Source organism: Trichoderma virens, assembly GCF_000170995.1.
Source record: "Trichoderma virens Gv29-8 chromosome Unknown TRIVIscaffold_6, whole genome shotgun sequence".
Classification (NCBI taxonomy): domain Eukaryota; kingdom Fungi; phylum Ascomycota; class Sordariomycetes; order Hypocreales; family Hypocreaceae; genus Trichoderma; species Trichoderma virens.
In genome coordinates this window covers 53,028-74,710 of record NW_014013743.1, presented here as the reverse complement: position 1 = coordinate 74,710, position 21,683 = coordinate 53,028, and the positions used below count along the sequence as shown (strand labels likewise).

Below are 21,683 nucleotides of genomic sequence, written 5' to 3'. Positions count from 1 at the left end.
GCAATACCAGGCACAGGTTTTGAGAATAAGGCACCAGAAAATTCAGGACCGGCATCTGATACGCACGAGGATGACGACGATGATGATGAATACGAACCAAGTAAACTTTTTGACGACAAGCTGGCGTATGATTATGGCGACAATGATGAAGCATATGAACCTCCGGCAATACCAGGCACACTTGTTGAGAATAAAGCACCGGATCATTTAGAACGGACATCTGTGGATGTTGAGGATGAGCGTTTACCTAGCTTTGAGAGCGTGCCAAACTACCAGGCCCAACCCCCCATGGAGCGTCGCAACTCTTTAGACCCTGAGTTGGAATCCATTGAGGACGTATGGGAAGAGAACTCATATGAAGCGCCGGATGTGATATCAATAACAACGCCTAAAGAAGCCGAGGAAGATAAGGATAATGAGTCAGCTGCAGAGAACAGAATAAATCTTCGACGGGAAGCTCTTGGAGAAAAGCACCCGGACACAATTCGGAGCATAGCAAACCTTGCAGCAACATACTATAATCAAGGCCGGCTTAACGAAGCGGAAGCGCTTATAGTACAAGTGCTTGATCTTAGACGGGAAGTCCTTGGAGAAAAGCACCCAGAGACAACGTTAAGTATGGCAAACCTAGCATCGCTATATCATGCACAAGGCCGGTATAGCGAGGCAGAAGCTATGGAAGTTCAAGTGCTTGATCTTAGGCAGGAACTCCTTGGGAAGAAGCACCCGGATACTCTATTCGCCATCCACAACCTTGCTCACACCTGGAAAATGCAAGGCCGCCACCATGATGCACTTGCGCTAATGGAAGAGTGCGTGCAATCCAGACGCTCTGTATTGGGTCCAGAGCATCCACTTACAGTCAAGTCCATTGAATATCTCGAAAGGTGGAAATCCGAGGATGAGACTCTGAGGCCCAACAGGGTTGATGAGAAGAGCGAGCCGAGCAGAGACGACCTGGACCAAGCAGCAACCACCCCCTCTCGACTGAATACTGAAGACGAGCCAGAGTCCTTCGCTCAGCCGGATGATGTGACTATCAGATTCAAAGGGACCAACGCCAAGCTGTCTAACACCGAGTTGTCTTCTTGGGCCAATGCTTCAGATGGTTCAGATCTTGCTGAGGACCTTGACGACCCCCCAGAACTCCGGCTGTACACGCCCACATCTAAGTCTCTGCCTTTCCATAGAGTGCTGGCTCGACCACAACAGGCTGCATCCTCGCTACCGACCCAGGCCATCTTGGAGAAGGCTGATGAGGTGGATCCTGGTGTAGAAGAAGACTTTGGTCCTCGTCTGAAGAGAGTTGGCCATATCGAATTTGACAAGATAGCCGAGGCTAATACTGAGATCAACAAGCGCCACACCGTGCCGCCTCCCGCTCCGCCGTATACTCCATTGGAGACAACAACAGCAGTGGTTGATGATGATGGTGCCAATGACAAGACGATGGCCGATACTGTTAAGAGAAGTGATGGCATGGGTAGCGACCCTATTAAGTTTCCCCAACGACGCCCTACTGTGGAGGATATTCTTAGAATGGAGAGAGAGCGAAACAAACCCAATGAAATCCTTCGCATCCCTGGACCACGGGAAACCGAAAGAGGATCAGGGCCTCGCCGCATTGAGGGAGATGATGAACAGGAAGACGAAGATCGGCTAATTGCTCGCCAGACGACTGTTGAATCCGGTGATGATGAGCCCAATGACAAGATGAAGGCGTATGAAAGGAAGCCTATAATCTACGAGGAAGATCTTCGTTACCGTGAGAAAGAGAAGCACGACGAAGAAGAGGCTCAGCGCCAGCGTCTGCTCGAGCGATTTATGCCACGACGAAGAAACACTGCCGGGGAGGACAGCCGTCGTCGCCCCGTGATAGTCGATGACAGTACGCCTGGAGGTACGTATAACGACAGTCACATAACCGCCGAGGAAAGCACCGTCGACCAGCTTGAGGTCTCGTCAAATTCCGAAGAGCCAACACGCAAGCAGATGCAGAGCCGGAAGGGCCTCGAGAGGAGATTCGAATGCAACGCCGAGGGCTGCGGGAAGAGCTACTCAAGAGCAGAGCATTTGTGAGTTAACTATTTTATTTACACATATCTTCCTTGCTTTTTCTCTATTAGATGGTAACTGGGAATTAATACCGTTTTTAATTATAACACCCTTGTGCCTCTGCAGAGTGCGGGATATACAGCATCTGCATCTTTGACACCCGCATCAGATATGCCCGGCTAATATTATCCCAGATATCGACATCAGCTTAATCATAACTCTAAACAGATTTTCCGCTGCGAGTACCCAAACTGCGTTCGCACCTTTGTTCGAGGCGATTTGTTGAAGCGTCACATGGACCGGCATACAGCCAAGGGCTCACAGCTCGACAGAAGAGACTCCATGGTTAGCCATGCGGCATCTGTTGCTTCTCCCAAACTCGCTCCTGCTGATTCCAGTCGGCCAGTGCCTGTGCCTGTGCCTATTGAAGCACGCAGCTCTCGCATGGACCGTGCCCCGTACGAACCTCATAAGCCAAATGAGCCCATCACTTATGAACATGCTCCTTACGACCCATCCCTTGCCGCTTCTAAACTTTATTAATGTGAACGGCTAAAAACGAAACACCATTCTCAAAAATTATGAAGCTAAACGCATGACCTATGCCGTGATGAAAAAGTGCTTTTTTGTCTTTCATCGATGTTGACATGCAAACGATATCGAAGCGACGACGGCCTACTGTCGGGCAGGATAGCCGTCGTTACTACGTGGTCTACAACGATTGCGTGTATTAATGGGGAAAAAGAGAGTTGGGTCATGTCTCTTCCAGCGCGATGAGATACTCTGTCGTCTATTTTCTTTCGTCTTCGACTCTGCATTAACATACCTGAACTGACTGAGGCGGAAGACAACGGAGTTTACTCCCGGTATCGGGCTTCTTAGTCCGATACTTAGACGGTAAGTACACGTTGGATGGCCTGGATACATGGAAGGGGAAGAACAGATGTGTCGATTACAATAGACACCCAAGACCTAGATGAATAGGGTGCTAATGGAGTTCATCTACATGGATTAGGTCTATTACTATTTCGGCGATAAACTATTTGGATAATAATTTATGATCCCTTTCCACACGTTTTTGGCCAAGCCAGGCAAACCAGGCGACAAACACAAGAATAGTAAACGGCACTACGGTGACGGGGAATATCCACCACTTTCTATAAACTTGCATTTCTCCATCAGCAAAGTTGAAAATTGTGGTGCTCAATATCGACTGTATGTAGACAATTAGCTGCCATGGCGCCATAAGTAATGGGAAATATAGGATTCTCACCGCAATAAATGTGCCGGGGAGGAACAATAGAGTCACTGCCGCAATGGTGAGCATCGCAGCACTATCTTGTCGTGCAAGCTCGGCGAGCTCTCGGGTTGATTGACTCTCTGCTTGGTTGGCAAGATGGTATAGCTGTTTCTGCGTCAGTATGTAAAGCCAAGGTCATTCATTTAGCTTCCTCACCAAGTCAATTCGGGTTTTGGTTCGACCGCTATAGTCGGATATCAAGTAGGTCAGTGATTGACAACTTGAATCCAGATACTCGAGAGTACCGTTTAGTATCGCAATATCTTGCACCGTTGGAATCGCGTAGGAGCTTGTTATTGAAGAGTATTTTGATAAGGTACTCTTGAAAAACTTTAGAAGAGCGGCATAGTCGGAAAGATTTCGTGCTAGCATATGCCACTCCCGAGCCAGGGCATGTAGCTCATGGATAGATTGGTTGTTAACTTCTGAATGGTCGACTGTTTTGTCCTAGATCTTATTAGCAGACTGTGGAAGATGTCACCTCGCATGCGCTCTTACAAGAGATTTAAGCTCCGTGCGCTTCAGGGCAATGTCTTTCTGCCAAGTCCTCATTGCCTCATCCGCAATCAAAGTATCTATGTAAAAGAAGCGCGTGGTGAGCTGAGAATTCTTGGCTACATCTCCCATAAACCGCGCAAGAACCGATCCTGGAAGGTCGAGAAAGAAATAAGTAATTGAGTTGACGTCTATTGAGAGTTGTGTGCATGAGTGTTTCTTCTCCTGAGGGATATACTCGTAGAAAACCTCTAATTCTTATTAGTTAAAAGTATTGGACTGTTCATACCAAGAGTAGCACGGTACCAAATTTCGTTTGGTATATCAAGTCTTCGAATTTATTATCGTAGCACATATGCTTTGCTGAGTACCAGTGCCCAATGCCGCAAGTTGCCTCAATGAAGGTATTGAACAACCCTGCGCGCTTTTGGAGGCATCTTAGTATTGTTGGGTTGATTGCAGCGGAAATAACTTCGCTTTTCCAAGGACTCTTATTGCTAGGGGTGACTTGGCGAGTCTCTAGTAGACTGTGGTGAACCCATTTTAGTAGCCATTGTAGCATAACAGCGAAGAGAAGACCTACATTAGCCGTAGCTGTGCTTTCGGTTTCTCTTTCTGCGTCTTTAGTTAGCGCACAGCTTTTCATCGCGGGGCGCCATACTAAAAAACCCTCCAGCTCGGTAGCAAGTTCAAAGGCATGATCGGTTGCTGAACCGGTTAACTTCGACCATATCTTGAGAGCTGATTGCTATGGATTACTTATTTTCCCATCATGGAAGTCAATGACGCGGACTGGAGGCCAGACTCCTTGCCATTGCTCTCTTTCCTGGAGTGCCGCTTCCAGTTCATTGTAATTGACAACTTCAGGTTGATTCATGGCGGTTAAGTCAAACTGGGAAAGTACGATTTTTTGTTGCTTGTAGTGTTCAAGAAATCGCTGCCTAGGTACCTTAGTACCTACTATCAGTATGCTTTAGTCTACCTCTTTTGTACCCTCGTGACCTGCTGCATACATGCATAGGCTGATTGACCAATCAAGAAGAGGCCGTAGTATGTCAGCACGATTTCTCAAGACTAAGAGAATGTGAAGTCATAGAGAAATAGCGATCAAGCGATAGATAGAATAAGCGAGATCACGAAACAGTAACATGTAAATAGATAGGAACTTTAAAAAGACATAATATACTAGATAGGTAGGATAGGATTTCAGAATCAATTAATACGGGGTTACTTCAAGGGACTCCGGAACCTTGGGCAGAGAGAATTTGGTCTCGAAAAGCACCTTTTGCCTCCGCCCCTTCGCTTCAAATTTCTAATTTGCATATACTTTGTCTAGATCCTCCAATCGGACTCTATGAGAGACCATCTGCAGGAGGTCGAGTTCGTCTTTCTGGATCTTGGCAAGCATCTCTTCGTAGTATTTGTGTACCGGTGCTTGGCCGTTTCCGATAAGGCGAATACCTCTCTGCATGAGTGAACCGACATTGAAATGGTTTCGTCTAAGTCTATTAGTGTTCAGCATCTCGATAGAACAATCGAGATATGTACTTAAGTATGCAACATAAACACCCGTGATACTACAGTGACTATGATTGCGAACTCTTTTAATCATCTCATTGAGCATCTCGCTCGTGTCAGTATCAGCATCAATTGTCATTTCCAGTCAATGCATCCATCCCATGGCGTATTACCCTGCAGCACACTCGAAAGCGACAGCAGGTCCTCGGCCGTCACAAATGTCTTTCAGTTTGCTGACAACAGTTTCCTTGGAAGCGATACCGTGCGGCTGCGTCTTATTATCGATCAGAAGAAGTTTGTCGTTGTGCTCAGTAGAGAAACGCTGCTTCATGAAAGTAAGTCGCGACTCGGTGTCTACAAATATGATTTCGGATGCTCCCTCTCTAAAGGCAAAAATGTTAGCCATCTGTCCAATGGGACCTGCGCCAAATATGGCCACTTGATCGCCCTGGTAGACAGTTGTATCTTTGACGGCGTGATACGAAGTGCAGAGAATGCCAGAGACATTTAGCGCTAAATAATACATTAGTTTTCTGATCATTTAGAACTCGACATTATTGTAATCGAAGCTATGCTCACCCTTTTCATCCATAATATTATCAGAAATCCCCAGCAAATTCACATCACCTAGTGGTACACAGATATACTCTGTCTGCCCACCACCGAATTCACTTTTGAGATGAGAATACCTAAAAATACCAGTCGTCCTCCCTCCATTCAGGGAAGAAGCAATCCCCACCAAACAATCTGAAAAAAAAAAAAAAAACGTTTCTCTCCCTTACTTGACTTTGTTGACAGCAAGGCCAACTAGCTCTACGATGCCGCGGAATTCATGTCCCAGAATGTCGCCGTCGGCAATTTGAACCACTGCGCCATGATGGAGATGTAAGTCCAACCCGCAGACGGTGGAACCAGTGACTTTGAGAATTACGTCGGTATCCTCCAAAATATGCGCGTTTGGGACATCGGCTGAGGAATAAATTTTGAACCGATCTCGACCTTGTGATTTCCTTTTCGGACCAAAACTTTCATAGTATCAAAACTATCCTCTGAATACAGGTAGCTAGAGACATCTTGCTTAGTGATTGCATTATTATGACCAATAACTTTTCCGGCGAGATACGCTGCTTTTGAAGTCGCCATGGTTGATAATACTTAGTAACAGTAGTAGAATTTTTGTATGAGAAAAGCGCCAGAGATTACCTGCACTCAAGCTTTGCTAACAATAAATGAGAACTAGCGATAACTACTCTTTGAGAAATTGCGCTCGATTACTTAGTGATTTCCCTATATGATTGGTTTGTATTATCCAGAGTGCTTATAACCATCAATATAACATATGAACCATATGTTTACGAGTATATAGGACGATATGTGGGTTGGAAAGCGCATGTCAACGTAAAGTCATGGATTCAATGCTTCAAGAAACACCCCCACTGTCAACATGACGGTGGTTTTGAAGCACCCTTGCCATTCGAAGACAGTAAAACATAAATTCTGCTACTATCTATATACTCCTCTAATATATGCTATTATTACAAACCTAGCGGCATTGAATTGGAGCAACATGGTGCTGGATAACCACTCCCTAAATGAAAAGTGATTCAAGTAACCACTCCAAAACTCAATCTTTTGGCACGGGTTATTCTTACGGAGTCGGTTCTCTAATCAAGGCATGTACACATTCTGTTGTGGTGACAATCGTACAGATACACATACAGCAGAAGGTGAAATGGGTGTCATGGATTTGTAAATGAGAATTATAACTACCTACGCACATTTTTGACGACCTGTAGCTTTGCACCCCTAGTTAACTTGTATATACAGGTATGAAGAGTACATGGAAGCGTGCGAGGGCTGGGAGAACTCTGATGTGCAAGATTTAGGAAGGTTATTGTGAGCACGGAGAAATGCAAGGCTATAGGGAACCTTGCTGCGACCGCTGCCTCTTTCAAGTATCGACTAATAGCCCAATATCTCTTCCAAAGTTTCCTTATGTTCTTGGAACTAATTGCCCATTAATTGGTAGCCTCGCCTGTCGATGAGCGCTTGCCCTGATCCCGTCTTGTAGGAGAAGGTGGTTTGAAGTCAAATCCTTCGGTATCAATCAGAATTGCATCCTCCATCTGATCTAGGAGATTTTCAAGTGCTGCCAATATCTCTCGCGCATCTTCCGCTTGTGCGGAGGATGTTGGTACGGCCTGCCACGCGTTCATCATCCCTCGAATGCGATCTTCCGCCCACGACTGCACTGCTTCAAGCCTTGGAATTAGCACATAGTAGACGAACTCCGAAAAAATCCCCGCTGAATTAATAGCGAGTGTGGGTGCGACCTCACGATCAAATCGTTGGAATGTCGAATGCATGGAATTCAAAATGGTCACCATATTAGCATGAATTGTCTGCTCATTCAGGTAGGAGAAAATTGCAGTTGCAAGACGAATGGTGGACAAGCCGCCCTGAGCTGAAAAGTAGCCGCTTCTCTCGCTTGTATCATCAAAGTCGTTTCCATCCCAGGTTGTGTCTGCCATAGGGTTATTCCCTCGCCAAATCTGCATCTTGACGCCGTTGAAATTACTCTCGCAGTTGACAAGCACGCTAGGATTTGTTCTATCACCAAATGCGGTCCAGATGTCATCCATCGGGGTTGATGCGGAATTCACAGTTGACCATTGATTCCAAGGCGTCTGAAAGATACTTGAAACATTCAATACATCTTCACGAACCGGTGTGAAAGAACTTCTTATAACGGTGCCGTCACTTTGAGTGAAGTTGCCACGCATCATCCATTCGAGTATCAGACCAAATGTGCTTAATTCGACAATATGTTCCGTCACATAGCTAGAATTTGGGTCACCAGCAGAAGTAACGGTTATATCTTGGCAGTTCAGTGGATTGGATAATTCATAATAGCCTGCGTTTTGATTGACACTCAGGAGAAACAGACCGTTTTGCCCATTTGGATATGTATGAGAAACGATAGTGAAGGTGGCGCCAGAAGGAGTTGTGACGGTAAACTCTCTTGAACTTCCAGTGCCCCTTGGTTCCATTGGGAGCTCAGAGAATGGAAAAGAATCCCGCTTCGTTGTTTTCTCGTTTTCGATGGGTTTGCCATCTTCTGGATCAATGAGCCAATCTGGATCGAATTTTGACATATTACTGCTCGCGTAGCACCTAAGCTGCTTCGTACCATTATTAGTGCAGCCAAAGTAATCACCATCGATTACACCATCGCTGCCCCAGTCGGGAGGTGTACGGGAAGGCGCAGCATATGAAGGACCGGTCATATAAATGAATGGCATTCCAGGAGAGCCAACCAGATGGCTTGTGTCATCTTTCTCCCATTCCGACGAGATTCCACTGGAATAAACCTCAACACCGACCTGGCTATCACCACCGATGACACTAATATTGCCGCTGCTGCTGCTGCTGATAATGCGAAAATAGTGTCCAACATCTACCGAAAACTTTGCGTCTGCGGCTTCCACGTTCGTACCCATGCCGAAAACATCGATATCAAGCCATGTTCGCATATCCAGATACACCCCCAATAGTGTCGTGTCGGAGTTTCTCTTGGACAAAGGTTCTGACGTGGACCCGGTCAAACCACCAGCAAACCCGAACCCACGATCGGATCCTGTATGACGGGCCAGATCACCTTGAAATTCGCCTAGCGACAACGGTGCGTTTGTTCGTGCATAGCCATCGGTTCCAGAATTGAAGTAAAGGACGAGGTCGGAGAAAATCTGGCCATTTCCGGTCATGCTCGCGTCAATGTTCATCTTGGGAGTGAATGAAACTATTCCTGGTTCACTAAATCCAAAGTTCGAAAGGTCTGTTGCAAAAACAGACCCAGGCTTTGTACTACCAACAATGTTGATGGAGGCCTGTCCATTAATCATGAGTCGACCTGTAAGATTCATGTCGACATCGAAAAACCCATACGCTTCTTCGAAGCTGATTTCAGGAGCGATCGTCCCCACCATAGTTACCCCAAATCGAATTCCATTTTTCACTGAATAGATGTTAGTATTGCACAACTAAAATGAAGTAGTGAGGGGTATAATAAAAGGTGGAGAAAGTTATAGGAAATGGAACAGAGTATTCCCATGTAACACCCAGCCTGAGTGTTTTTGGGTGCTTCAGCCATGTCAAAGTTGGCAATAAGGGCTATAAGTATGGGACCGAGAATTGCTAAATATACTGACCTGAACCATCTAGTTCAATAGACATGAAGCCATCTTTTCCACCACATTTGGCTGAATCGTCTTGGGAATACAAAAGTTGGTAAAAATCTTCCTGCTCCAGATCTAGCGAGTACGCTGCAGGCTGACCGTTGAGGCGAATTGGAGCAAGCTCTTCTAACCATGTTTTCGGATCTGGGCTCCAGAAACGCTTATCGAAGGATTCGTTCATGCCTCTCTTCGTAATGGCTTTTCCTAACACAATGTCATTCCAGTAGCCAAGGCTGTCACCGTAGTCGATACGAACATACACAGTTCCAGAGTCACGCTTGACAAGAGAATAGTCGTATGAAATATCCATTTCGTACACCACAGGATTGGGTGATGGGGCTCTTTTCCGTAAATTGTGGTCAACGGTGTGGTTAGTTGATAACCGGATATCTTTAACGACGCCATATGTTGCGAAGCCACAGCCCTCGGGGAGCTTCACAATGGTGCCTTTGGCTCCACCCTCATGAACTGCACCGCAGTTGGATTGCGGTGAGTCGTTCATACAAATGTAACGAGTTGTGTAGATGGACTTGCCATCGCGCTTCTCAGTCGGCTCACAATCTAAAAATTGGATATGTGATTCGTCCCGTGCAGCAAGACTAGTCACTACGTCTGGCGGTCCGTCGATTACCACCACTACACACACATAGTTAGTAAAGGGAATATATTTAAACCATAGCGTTGTTGGTATTCTGAGTGCCAGACTGTGGTCAATTTACTTACTCCCAAAAGCACCAATAACAGTGTCTGAGCCAGAAGATGATGGCGAGTTCTGAATGGACGCAACGTGGAAATTTGGGACGTTGGTAGTGGGTGGTAAAGTTGGGAACTTGGGAATTTTGTCAGCAAATGAAGTGAGTAAGAGACTGATAAATCAGTAATTATAAGTTTCTTACGATATTTTCCAGTGGCACTGGCAAGAATGGATTGAGATTCTGTGGCGGAGCGCAACACAACACCTTTTGACGGTTGAGAAATTGGCCAGCGCAAGCCCAAGTTGTGTTTCCATATTCGTCGGTGGTCAACTCGATTTCCTAGCTACTGGCGTTAATGAATGTCGATGAAACGAAGGGAGGGGTATCAGAGCTTACTCGGCGCATTGATTTTGGTCGCAGGTACCCTTCCCAATCCAATGACAAGCATCGAAACTGGAATCACAGCAATAGGTTTGGTGTATTGTGATCACATCCTTATCCACAGTTTCAGTAGGACCAGACTCATAGGTGATTCTTTTAGCAACCCCAGTCTTTCCAGATGGACAGGAAACGTCATTAGACCAGGCACAGGAGCCAACTAAAGAGCTCCAGGTGTTGGATTGGCAACAAAATGACTGTTGGCCGGGTTTCAGACAATTGACGGTAGCATGATTGGAGTGAAACAAAGTGACCTCGCCCCCATGGCATTGACCATGACAAGCCCTGCCACTCTCGCCACCTCTCCATTGACAGTTGCTGGGCATAGCATCAATGGGACAGATAATGTACTTACTCTTCCCACTTCCACAGCTATCCTTGAACGGACCGCCGTTGGGTGCGATGGCAAAGCCACTGCCCCACGATCCGATGTCCGAGTCACTGAGACAATCTGTTTGGGTGCAGTGTTGACCATTTTGACTAGCCCAGCTACCAGCTACTGAAGTGGAAATGACCGAATTCCTGGTAATACCGCTGATATCTTTGCCAAGGAGGCCCCTGAGAGCGTTGAAATGCATGTCGTCCTGGTCAACGGACCAAACCATCACCCCTCCAAGTCTAGGTTTCTGTTAGACATTTGCTGTAAAACATAGGTAGTTGTAAATGCACTCACCCAACGCTGTTGGCGTATTCTATATTTTGCGCAAATGTTTCCTTGTCATCGTAGCTTACCCATTGATCTCTATTAGCTCCATATTGGAAATATTTGACTGCGCTGGTCTTGTCCCAAATCACATCAGGGCTCTGCTTTTCGAGAATGTCCATGATCTCGAAGTACGCTAGTGTACCGGCATTATTTGAGCATGTGCCTGGAGCCGCAGCACTAGAGAATGGGCAACCTGGTGATGCGCAAGACGGATCCGATAACGTGAAAGAACGGCCATAGAAGCCGAGACCAATGATGACTCTCTCGGGGGGAACGTTCACTCGCCAGAGAAGATCTATTGATGCTTTGATCTCAGTAAGGTTAGTGTGCGCCTGTACAATGCTCCCAATAGGATCCGTTGAATCCCAAACTCCATGGAGATCATAGGCTGATTTCTTGTTAGTTTCGATAGCCAAGAGTGGGGGGCAATCATAGTCGGGTTCTTACTCATGAGGTTGATCCAATCTGCGTACTTCATCATGCCTGGAAGATCAAACCATTGTAAATACCAGTAGGAGCTGGGGGCTGTAAACGTGATCCCAAATGACCTATAGGAATCATCAAAAGCTTCCCGCACAGCCTGCAAGAGAAGGACATAATTCTCCGTGTCTTCTTTCCTACCACCTCTGTCGGGAGCTCCGGGATATTCCCAGTCAAAATCCACTAGAATAAACCACATCAGTCATACGATTGATGTTCCGCCCATAAAAGGCGCATCTGAGATGCAAATGGTGAGGTTAAAGGAAGCACAACGAAGACTTACCACCGTCAAACCCGTATTCTTTTAGAAAACTGACCAAATTATTGGCGAATTTCTTCCGGTTTGTGTCGCTTGCTGCAATGTCAGAGAAAACTGGCTGAGTAGCCGTAAAGTTATCTGAGAACGACCATCCGCCAATGGAAACAAAGATTTCGACATCACCAGCGCCAGTGTTGAGAGTTCTGAGATCAGCTGTTTCAGTAAACAGAGAGATTGGCATGTCAGACCTCATGACGCTGATCTGATGCGTCTCTGGGTCAATGTAGGCGAATGCAAAGTTAACATGTGTGAGCCCATCAGTAGGAATAGAGCTTGGAGGAAATGCGTAACAAGTGCGTGCGTTTGTCCTGCGAATATGTAAATTACCATTCTTAACAGTAGACCTGAGAGACTTGGCCTTACCATCCTTCATAGTACCCAATCACCTTGTTGAGCACACTGCCTGAGTTTCTACCGGCTGGTACAGCAGGTTTCAGGACACAATTATTCTGGCATCCGTTAGAACAGAAATCAGACCCTATTCCACAGTACCCGAATCGTGAGCAGCAAACGTTCAAAGGGCAAGACTTTCTCCCTGGAGGAGCGAATTCTCCACCTGTTGTTGTTAGTACTCGTGAGAATATACGGGGATATTTCACCCACATTCAGCTGTAGCGTTGCAATTGGATGTGCAGCCAGTTCCGCAATACGTTGGCCCTGGAAAACATCAGTAATGGTTCATAATACAAGGCAAAGAATTAATACCAAAACCACAAATGCCTTTAGAAGTGCCTTGGTAGGAGCCGCTGCATAGAAGTCAATATTGTATCCATAAAATATTCCCCAGGGTCGTAAAACACGTACCAACAAGCTCCGTTTGAGCATGGAGTACTCTGTAGTACCTAGTCAGTGTTAAATTCCCCCTGGTTGGGCTGTAGATATCTTACCGCATCGCAGGTATGATCAATATCCGTGCGTTTCAAGCCTGAGATGAAAGAAGCCGAGATCATATCCAACTGACTAGACACTGACGATTCAACAGCCTCTGTGTCATGGCCCGAAAACCGGCCAGCCGGCGGATCAAGAGCGAAAAGGCAAAGGGAAATGAAGCAAAGGGGTAAGAGAGCGCAGCAGAAGTATATCCACCGATGTGGCCTCATTTTGAAGAGGTTATCGAGCGATGAATAAGTATGTGAAAGATGTCGAAGTATTCTTCATAAATAGCTTCCAAAGAGCAGAGTTTCAAGTGCGGTGAGTAGTTGCAATAAGGTTGAGATCGAACCTCAGAGGAGCGGTTGTGAAGTCTATAAGAGCCATTGCCTTGAGTGCAGTAACAAGCCGCTGAAAATGATATGGTAGTGTTGTTATCTCACAAACAAGTCAAATTAGAAAGCAATTATTGAAGAAAAGGATAGAGTTCCGAAACATCCAAAGTATTGACCCGGTAACATACACAGTAATCCCTGACTTGAGACTTTGGCGTCTATTACCAAACGATTGCCATCCATCAACATGCCGCTTCCCATGTGAATGAGGACTTAGTGCTTACTATTCCATTGGGTAAAGATTCAGCCGATATGCTGCTACCCGTGGGAGCGGTTGTAAATTATCTTAGACATAACCTCCACCCGTATTTGTTTGCCTGTTTGCCTGTTTGCGTGGTCATTTTATTATCAACGTCAGCTACATGTGGACAGAACTCTCCTCCTAGGGAATAGGATCGTAGGATCTATATCCGGGAGTCAACACTTGCTAAGTTTGGCAACACGGTAGTAGACAAATAGTTGGGCCCTCTAAGAATTAGAAACTAAGGGAATGTGACGGTGGTTGGCCCCCAACCTCAACAAAAACGGAAAGAAAAAGAAAGAGAAGAGAACCTGGATATGAATGGCCAAACACGGTGGATGATAATTTCGTCTCTTTCACTTAAGTGAATTCTTAGCTTTTGCACTTTTCCCTATAATTTGTGACCCTAGCAGCAAAGCGATGGCTTTAAGGAATTTATTCACAGGAGGGACGCAGAGGCAAAGTGTTACACTCCGGTATACCGCAGCGCCAACAGAGCAAAAGATTAGGCTAACAATCGTAATTGTAGCAATTACTGTAACGTAGCTAGCTGCTTATAAGGGATTGCTGTTGCGGTGGACCCGATCACTACACAAGCCCTATTATTTCTGGAAGATACATGTACTCAACAGCCAGAGAGGCATACGTACTAGACCGTCTATTAACATAGCATTGAACGCATTTTGCAGGCTACTACTTTTGCTGACCCACCAGACTACACTAGTGCGATCTCTCTTCTTTTTTGAGTGTGTGTGACATGGCTTTAATTCTCGGAGTCACCGAACTCGTAGAGTTGTTTGTGTGTAAAACAGTTTGCACAGCCATTCAAATAGGTTAGGTAGTTTCAGGTCTATTGTGTTGTTTACCACAATACCACGGTCAATTCGGTCACCGCTGGATAGCTACATGTACCCACCTGAATACCAGGTATTTCATTTCTGCGCATTTATGTAGGAGCGGATATCTCCACTAGCGACTGCGTTTCGAGTACTCGTACTTCTTGGTGCTGGAAGCCGAAACAGGGCCTTCGGACAAAGCAACAGCTTGAGCGCGGACGCTCAGCTGAAGTGAGAACTAATGCAGAAATCCGAACACTTTAGTAATTGGAATCAAATACTAAGCTACCTCGTGTCGTTTACCAATTAAACCAGGCAGAAACAGTTGCCTTGGCAATAATTCTGTCTGTAGCGGCGTAGGTGATTCCCACCAACATACCTGCAAACTCTCTATACACACTAAGTGCATGTGGGTAGTATTGAAGATGAAAATTATCGCCCTACAAGGACTCGTCGGGTATCTTGAGGACGGACAATGTTATGATCGACGTCGATGCCGCATAAAAAAAAAAAAAGCTTTGCGAAGAGTTCCGGGAGTTAGTGTCAGGAATAGATCAATGAAAACCATGTCTTCCTGCATTGCATTTTGGAACCACTCAATGCCCTCAATTACATATAAACGGTGCCCTGACAACGGCAGGGCGTCACGCCTCACACTAAGACCTAATTGTAAAGAAAGGGCTGTATTCAGGGGGGCATCCTCCTGAGTAAGGTGCCCATAAGGGGGTTGTACCGTTCGAAAGCTCTTCATGTATAGCGGGAAAATAGTAATATGCATCCAGGGAGTGCGCTGAAAATAGATGTTTGCTAGAAATGATATACTTGCGAGATGTGATTGTATGAGATAAGATATACCCCTTACTGAATCCGGCTATGACCGTGCAGCCGTTTTCTGGCCTGGAAACACAACAGTATCCTCTCCTGCCTCTGATGCAGCAGACTTGACTAACCACCCATATCTCAGGCTCATATCAGATGCTATACCTAGAGGTGGTTTGCAGAAAATCCATATAAATCTTCCATCTGCTTTCTACATTCTTCGTCTCTTAATTCTGAACCCTGCCCCCCATACCCAGCACTCTTCTCTTAGTAGTTTAACTCTCTGAGAGGTGAATCTGTCTTATTCAAGCACCTGTTACTCATGTCTTTCTTATTTTATTTCCAGGTTCGTGAGCTCCCATTCCTTGACGATTAAAGAAGCTTTTATTTGGAGAATGGGGGTTAGGAAGCGATCTCATTTATGGACTAATATCTGGATTAGCTATGGAGCTTGCTCCTACAACCACTTGTGTACTCTCAAGTCCTCTCAGGAGTCCAGATCGGGGCACCGGGGAATTTCTCCACGACTTGCAAGTACGTCTCTCCCTCTTGAATATCGTGAACTCACAGGATGCTAATTGTTTCTTGTCATAGTGCCACTTTCTATCAGAAAGTCTCATGCAACCTAAAACTCTATGAAATCGCGATCGGACAACGTATTCCCACATCAAGAGATCTGCCTGATATCTGCACAGCCACCTGTCTGAACGAACTAGAAATCTTGAGGCAAAAGCAGCTTTCAGATTGCTGCACTTCGGACTTGGTAGTCACTGGGGATGCGACATATCCCGCGACGTATGCCTCGGATATTCTCTTATTTACATACAACTACATTTGCTTGAACAATCCGTAAGTATGACCATAACTGTAGCAACATGCTGAGCTGAATTGACATTTAAGGCCAGTGCTACGGGAGGTTACTGCTTTCCTGACTTTTTCAGGTGGAATAGTAATGCCACTGGTGCAACCTCCACTGAGCTATGCTCTGACTGTAACCTGCTCATTCAGCAGGCTCAGTTAGATTCGCCTCTCGGATACGATGATGACTTAGCCAGCTCGTATTCATCACTGACGTCGTCGTAAGTTCCTCCATGTATGCCCTTGCCTGCAACTCAGCTATCAGTAGGGTTGACCACTAGTCAATAGATGCGGAGTCACCAAATACCCAACCTCCTCTCAATCTTCTTACTCTTTGAATCGGACGACGACACAGACTACAGGTAGGAAGGCAACTGCTACAGCAGCTGTCAATGCCTGCAAGACAACATACACAATTAAGCCAGGTGACACTTGTCGGTCCGTCAGCGAATCCCATAAGGTGGCGACGTTTTATCTTATGCAATTCAATCGCCTTCCCGGATATTGCTCAAAGTTTCCTGCACCTGGGTCGACATTGTGCATCCCCCATAGTTGTGATCTTTATACAGTGGCGGCAAATGATACTTGCTACAGTATTAAGCAATCCCACAACAGTACTTTCTCAGTCACACAATTGAGGTCTTGGAATCCCAATATTAACACGCAATGTTCAAACTTAAATCAACTCGAGGGTTATCAGATTTGCATAAGGTACGTAACAAGGCATTCAGTTCATAACTACCATGCAAACTACTCGAATATCATCTCTGGTCGTTTTCTTTGCTTATCAATTTCATCAATTGCGGTTTTAGTTTCCCCGGGCCGCCAAGTGTTAATGTAACAGGAAGCGCATCTGTTACGGCCCCAGTGATGTAAGTGAATCAAATCCTTCAAAGACGTTAGCAAATTCCTGTTTGGTACACTTGCTGATTATGGTTTCAAGGACAATCCCTACCAACCTAGCCCTGAATACATCAAGACATTGTAAGTTTTGCCGCCGACATTCTAACAGAAATACCATGACTAGCAGGCTAAGCAATATCTCTATGTAGGTGGAAAATATTACAAAGTTGTTGATGGTGATAGTTGCGCTAGCATATCCGTCGCCTTGGGAATTTCCCTCAACGACCTCTATTTTCTCAACCCGATGATAAACAGCACCTGCGGTAATCTGTTGCTCGGTACATACTACTGCGTTGAGGCGGTAGGAAATATTGCCACATATTCCGGTTACAAGCCGTAAGATTCCATTTCAAATTCTCCTTGTCTACGCTCTCTCTCTGTCTCATTTGCAATGCCTGCCAACTACAAGACATCGGCTCCATACTGACATCTTGTAATAGGTCTGGTAGAAGAACTATGAGCGGCCCCTGCTTCGAAATGAATGCCCCTTCTTCTTGTTATGGTCTTGGCTATATGTCTACTGCAATACCGTTCACTTGGCCAGCGGTTGGCACACAACCTCCTGCAGCCACTCGATTCCCCAATGTGACAGCCACTAAAGATCTCCCGCTGGCACCCGGTACCCCGGATTCTTGTAGGAGGTACACACAGCACTTCAATACTTCTTCTAAGAGAAACATAAATGAGTGTGGTTGGGTTGCATGGATCCATACACGTAAGTGCTTGCTCACTCCTTGCTCAACAGCCTCCCCTCTCACCCAGCAATTCCGTACACAACCGTGCTTTTCGCCCAGTTTTCAAGCGGACTTAGTACTAACAATTTTCTTAATCACTAGTTGACATAACCCAACTTATCTTGTGGAATCCGTCTCTCTCGTATAATGCCGCCAATCATTCCGCCTGCATGCTGTTGCCGGGCTATCGCTACTGCATTAGTGAACCAATTACGGTAACAAGCAACTCTTCCAGCATCACCCCCAATGGATTATGCGGCCATTCGAATAGCAATTACACATGTGAGGGAGCGTCATTCGGAAGCTGCTGTTCTCAACATGGAAAATGTGGTTCAACGAATGATTACTGCGGTATAGGCTGCCAGCCCCGATTTGGCAAATGTGCCACCGGCTCTGTCATAAAAACTTCAACGAAAAGCGTATCATCGGTCTCACCAACGGTCACCTACTCACCTGATGGCTCGTGTGGTGGTGGAAAGAGTAAGTTGCCTCCAAGCGGTGTCGTGTCTCCCCTACTTCTTCCCGGCACTCCCACTTGTACATAATATACTAGTCCCGCCACATACCTCTGGAAGGTACGATGATCTTGAGTGGCGATGACTGATTTCTTATGAGTGCAGACTACACTTGCGAACCTCCAAACTGCTGCAGCATGAGCGGGTATTGTGGCAATTCGACCGACTTTTGCGGCGCAGGATGCCAGCCTACGTTTGGCCGTTGCGGAAATGCCTAATTATTTATAATATCTTAGCTCTAGCTGGATTGATTACCTGAAATTGTTGCAGCGGGTATGAGATTACGTTGTTTATGTAAAGGATACCGCACGCATTTTGGAAATGTACTTGAATAGTGATTTTAATTTATATCATGTCTGCTATTTATCTCTAGTAACGATTCAGGAAGCCCCCAATTACAGCTGCAAGCTTCTAAAATAGGAATATGTATCTATTAACTTTTTTTTTTTTTTTTTTTTGAAAAAAAAAATGTCATTTAGTGTTGAATATACCATAGGTGATGATATAAATTAAAGAATATATTACTAAAGCTATAATATAATAAACGATATTCTGTCTATCATCGATGTCAGCCCTGTCCAGCTGCTTCGTTGATTCCAGGTGAGGGAAGTCTCCTCTTAGCTCGCGTAGCAGGTGTTGGGTCTACTGCGATTACCACGCGTTAGAAAAGTCCCTTCATATCAGGCCCCATCCTGGTCCTACGGAAAGGATTTGATGCGGAGTCTGGTTTTGGTCGAGTTCTCTCCACCTCAAGAATGTGGTACCATTCGATTGCAATTTTCAGTATCTTGAAGTCATTGGCATCGAACATGAATAAAATGTACGAGAGGGTAAACTAAGAAAGGGGGGGGGGGGGGGGGGAGAAAGAGTATAGAGTATATTTCAAGCTTCCCAATCAATACTGTCTGTGTAGTACAGTGACAAAACCACTAAATATCGTGGTGCTTCACATCACTAGCTTCATTCCTGTCAAATAGCCTCTACGGCGTATATAACATCCATTGGTCTGTGGAGCCCATGAATGAGCTAGACAGTTGGGGAATAGACCTGCCAGATTAAGAAACCTTCCCTATTCCTAACCGTCCACTGCCTTGATCTAGATCTAAGTTGTACAACGCACTATCGCGGCTGGTAAACGAACTGTTCAATACACTACTCATTTGGCTGATCCAACAACTTGGCAAATAAAGCTGTTGGCAGCTTTGACCCTCCGCTGACTAATCATGCGATCATCATGTGATGATAAACTCTCTGGTCGGACCAAGAAGCGTTTGCTCTCAATTGCATTAACAACCTTGAAGCTTCTGACCATCACACAACGCACATGTACCTACATATACCTTCGACATGGCCACCTCCAACAACGCATTTACCCCCTTCCCTAAGGCCAGGATGGCACCTGATCTAAAGGCACTATTCCAACGCGTTGCAGCCACAGCTGATCCGACATCTGTTACGCGAGCTGAAAGGAACCAGATTTATCGACTCCCCCCACCAGATGAAGAAGACCGTTTGTGCAAAGAGAAGACCGGCTTTACCATGGATGAGCTCAAAAAGAAGGCCATGGCCGATCCAGAAACCTTAACAGAGGTTGAGACCTTTATTATTATCTTGGGGGCCACCCATGATGTACATATTCCCGGCAGCGGCTCAAGCACGCTTTTATGGAAAATGGGCCTCGTCGATGATGAGCATCAGCTTGCTAGACAGGTTCATCATCTTTTGTCTAATGAATATGACATTGAGGTACACCGCCGAGCACAAAAACGTGCCCGTGCTTTTGACGATGTAAAAAAGGCGCGGAAGGCTCAAAAACGACAAGAATTAGTCGCGGCTCAGGCGGCAAGAATAAGAGCATCCCGGCCTCAATGGGTGAACCACATGTTCGATGCACAATTGCCGCAATGGGGGTTTGTTATTTTCCGGACCGCATACAGTGAGGGGACCGATGAGAAATGGAGAGTTTTTAACGGCATCTTCGGCACAACTGTCATACAAGTGTTTCATAAACACTGGAGAATAGCAGCCAGTTTATCATCAACCCATGTTCCAATCGCAGTTTCTGATCCGTTACTTGAAGCAGCGGATCTCGAGACTTTGCGGCAACGATTCAAGGCCATGCGAGAGCGAAACGAGATTCCCAATCGCATAGCAACAGACTGCCTTTTGGTAGCAGATCGGGCAGTTCTTGACAACCCCGTTATAGGTTCAAGGCCCGTGTACGAACCTAAGGGACCCAGCGAACCAGACCCGTGGCAAAATACATTGTTTTTGAGAGCCGTCAATCCAGACTACGACGCTTCCGCGCCAAACCCATCCGACGAAGACTTATCTGGCTATGAGGGAGTGATCACAATCCCGCTTCCTAAAGCTGTAGATTGGTTGTATTATTGTTTCTTTGCCAACAGCGAGGATTGGGAGACTAGGTACAAAGTAGTCAAGGGAGGGGCGGCGGAACAGATGGTGAGTACTGGTTCTATTTGCTTTCTCAACTAACATCTCAGCTTCACACACGCAGTGTTTGATGCATAGCAAAACTGATTATGCGTGCAGGACCCGAAGTCGCCATATCCAGCGTATCGTTCAGGAACGGAGCCAACAACTCTACCGGAGCCAGAGCCAGAGCTGCCGCTCCCACACGTTCAATAGCTGATCAGGATTACTCTCTCGTGCTCTGAGTTAAGTTGGCTTCTACCAAAAGAGCATTTTGCTGATGATCATTCCTCGCGCTAGGAAACCTTTTTACAGTCCTTTGAACAAACCGAAGCTTATTGAATGACGATTGTGTATGGGAAGATAGCGATAGTCGCAGAAAGCAGCGAGAATAGCAGAAAGTAGCGAGAATAGTAGAAAGTGGCGAGAATAGTAGGTACTCCAGGAACCGTGTATCTATCTAAATAATGGTGATAAAAGGACTTTATTCTGCGTTGTTACGACATTTGGAACTCTTCTTAGTCGCTAGGGTGCTAGGTAGCCCTTCCCTTCATCTACCAAGTTCTCCATCTATGTGCTTTTATCGCTACATGTACTATCGCTACCTTCTTCTACCTGTAATCATCTGGTGGTGGCCATCTGCAGTCACTCCCTTAAGTGGGTGCTGATATCTACATGTATATGACTCAATCACATTCCTCACGCCAAAATTCAGTCTAGCGCTTTTCACAACCAACACACGAATCGCTTCATCTGGTACTGCGCATCAATTCTCTCTTTAAATAAAATTTATTCTGTGCTTCAATGGATTTTTCTTCTTTACATTCGCGCTATCACA

The 21,683-nt window shown here is 45.7% G+C and overlaps 5 protein-coding genes across 5 annotated transcripts; 3 read left to right on the top strand and 2 right to left on the bottom strand.

Annotated features, from left to right (window-relative positions):
• Window positions 1-618: 618 nt before the first annotated feature.
• TRIVIDRAFT_131956 (uncharacterized protein) lies at window positions 619-906 on the top strand (the record flags this gene model as incomplete). The annotated part of the gene is made up of 1 exon (XM_014100902.1): window positions 619-906. A coding segment is annotated over one exon (288 nt), but the record flags the coding sequence as incomplete, so codon positions are not given.
• A 4,160-nt stretch (window positions 907-5,066) lies between these two features.
• Window positions 5,067-6,511, bottom strand: TRIVIDRAFT_191008 (uncharacterized protein; the record flags this gene model as incomplete). Its single annotated transcript, XM_014100901.1, has 6 exons — window positions 5,067-5,147; window positions 5,178-5,478; window positions 5,542-5,881; window positions 5,948-6,075; window positions 6,151-6,308; window positions 6,368-6,511. 6 exons carry the CDS (start codon window positions 6,509-6,511, stop codon window positions 5,067-5,069), a joined length of 1,152 nt encoding a protein of 383 aa, XP_013956376.1.
• Window positions 6,512-7,386: 875 nt separating this feature from the next.
• On the bottom strand, window positions 7,387-12,771 carry TVC5 (glycoside hydrolase family 18 protein; the record flags this gene model as incomplete). Its single annotated transcript, XM_014101924.1, has 9 exons — window positions 7,387-9,383; window positions 9,577-10,239; window positions 10,327-10,469; window positions 10,695-10,896; window positions 11,092-11,354; window positions 11,410-11,830; window positions 11,890-12,105; window positions 12,206-12,549; window positions 12,605-12,771. Coding segments are annotated over 9 exons (4,416 nt in total), but the record flags the coding sequence as incomplete, so codon positions are not given.
• A 2,953-nt stretch (window positions 12,772-15,724) lies between these two features.
• TRIVIDRAFT_200487 (uncharacterized protein) lies at window positions 15,725-18,710 on the top strand (the record flags this gene model as incomplete). The annotated part of the gene is made up of 13 exons (XM_014100900.1): window positions 15,725-15,748; window positions 15,845-15,936; window positions 15,997-16,251; window positions 16,344-16,481; window positions 16,549-16,698; window positions 16,876-16,971; window positions 17,073-17,132; window positions 17,204-17,244; window positions 17,313-17,499; window positions 17,604-17,878; window positions 18,255-18,377; window positions 18,451-18,472; window positions 18,683-18,710. 13 exons carry the CDS (start codon window positions 15,725-15,727, stop codon window positions 18,708-18,710), a joined length of 1,491 nt encoding a protein of 496 aa, XP_013956375.1.
• A 1,094-nt stretch (window positions 18,711-19,804) lies between these two features.
• TRIVIDRAFT_149892 (uncharacterized protein) lies at window positions 19,805-20,908 on the top strand (the record flags this gene model as incomplete). Its single annotated transcript, XM_014100899.1, has 2 exons — window positions 19,805-20,596; window positions 20,645-20,908. The coding sequence occupies 2 exons, from the start codon at window positions 19,805-19,807 to the stop codon at window positions 20,906-20,908; spliced, it is 1,056 nt and encodes a 351-aa protein (XP_013956374.1).
• Between the last annotated feature and the right edge of the window lie 775 nt (window positions 20,909-21,683).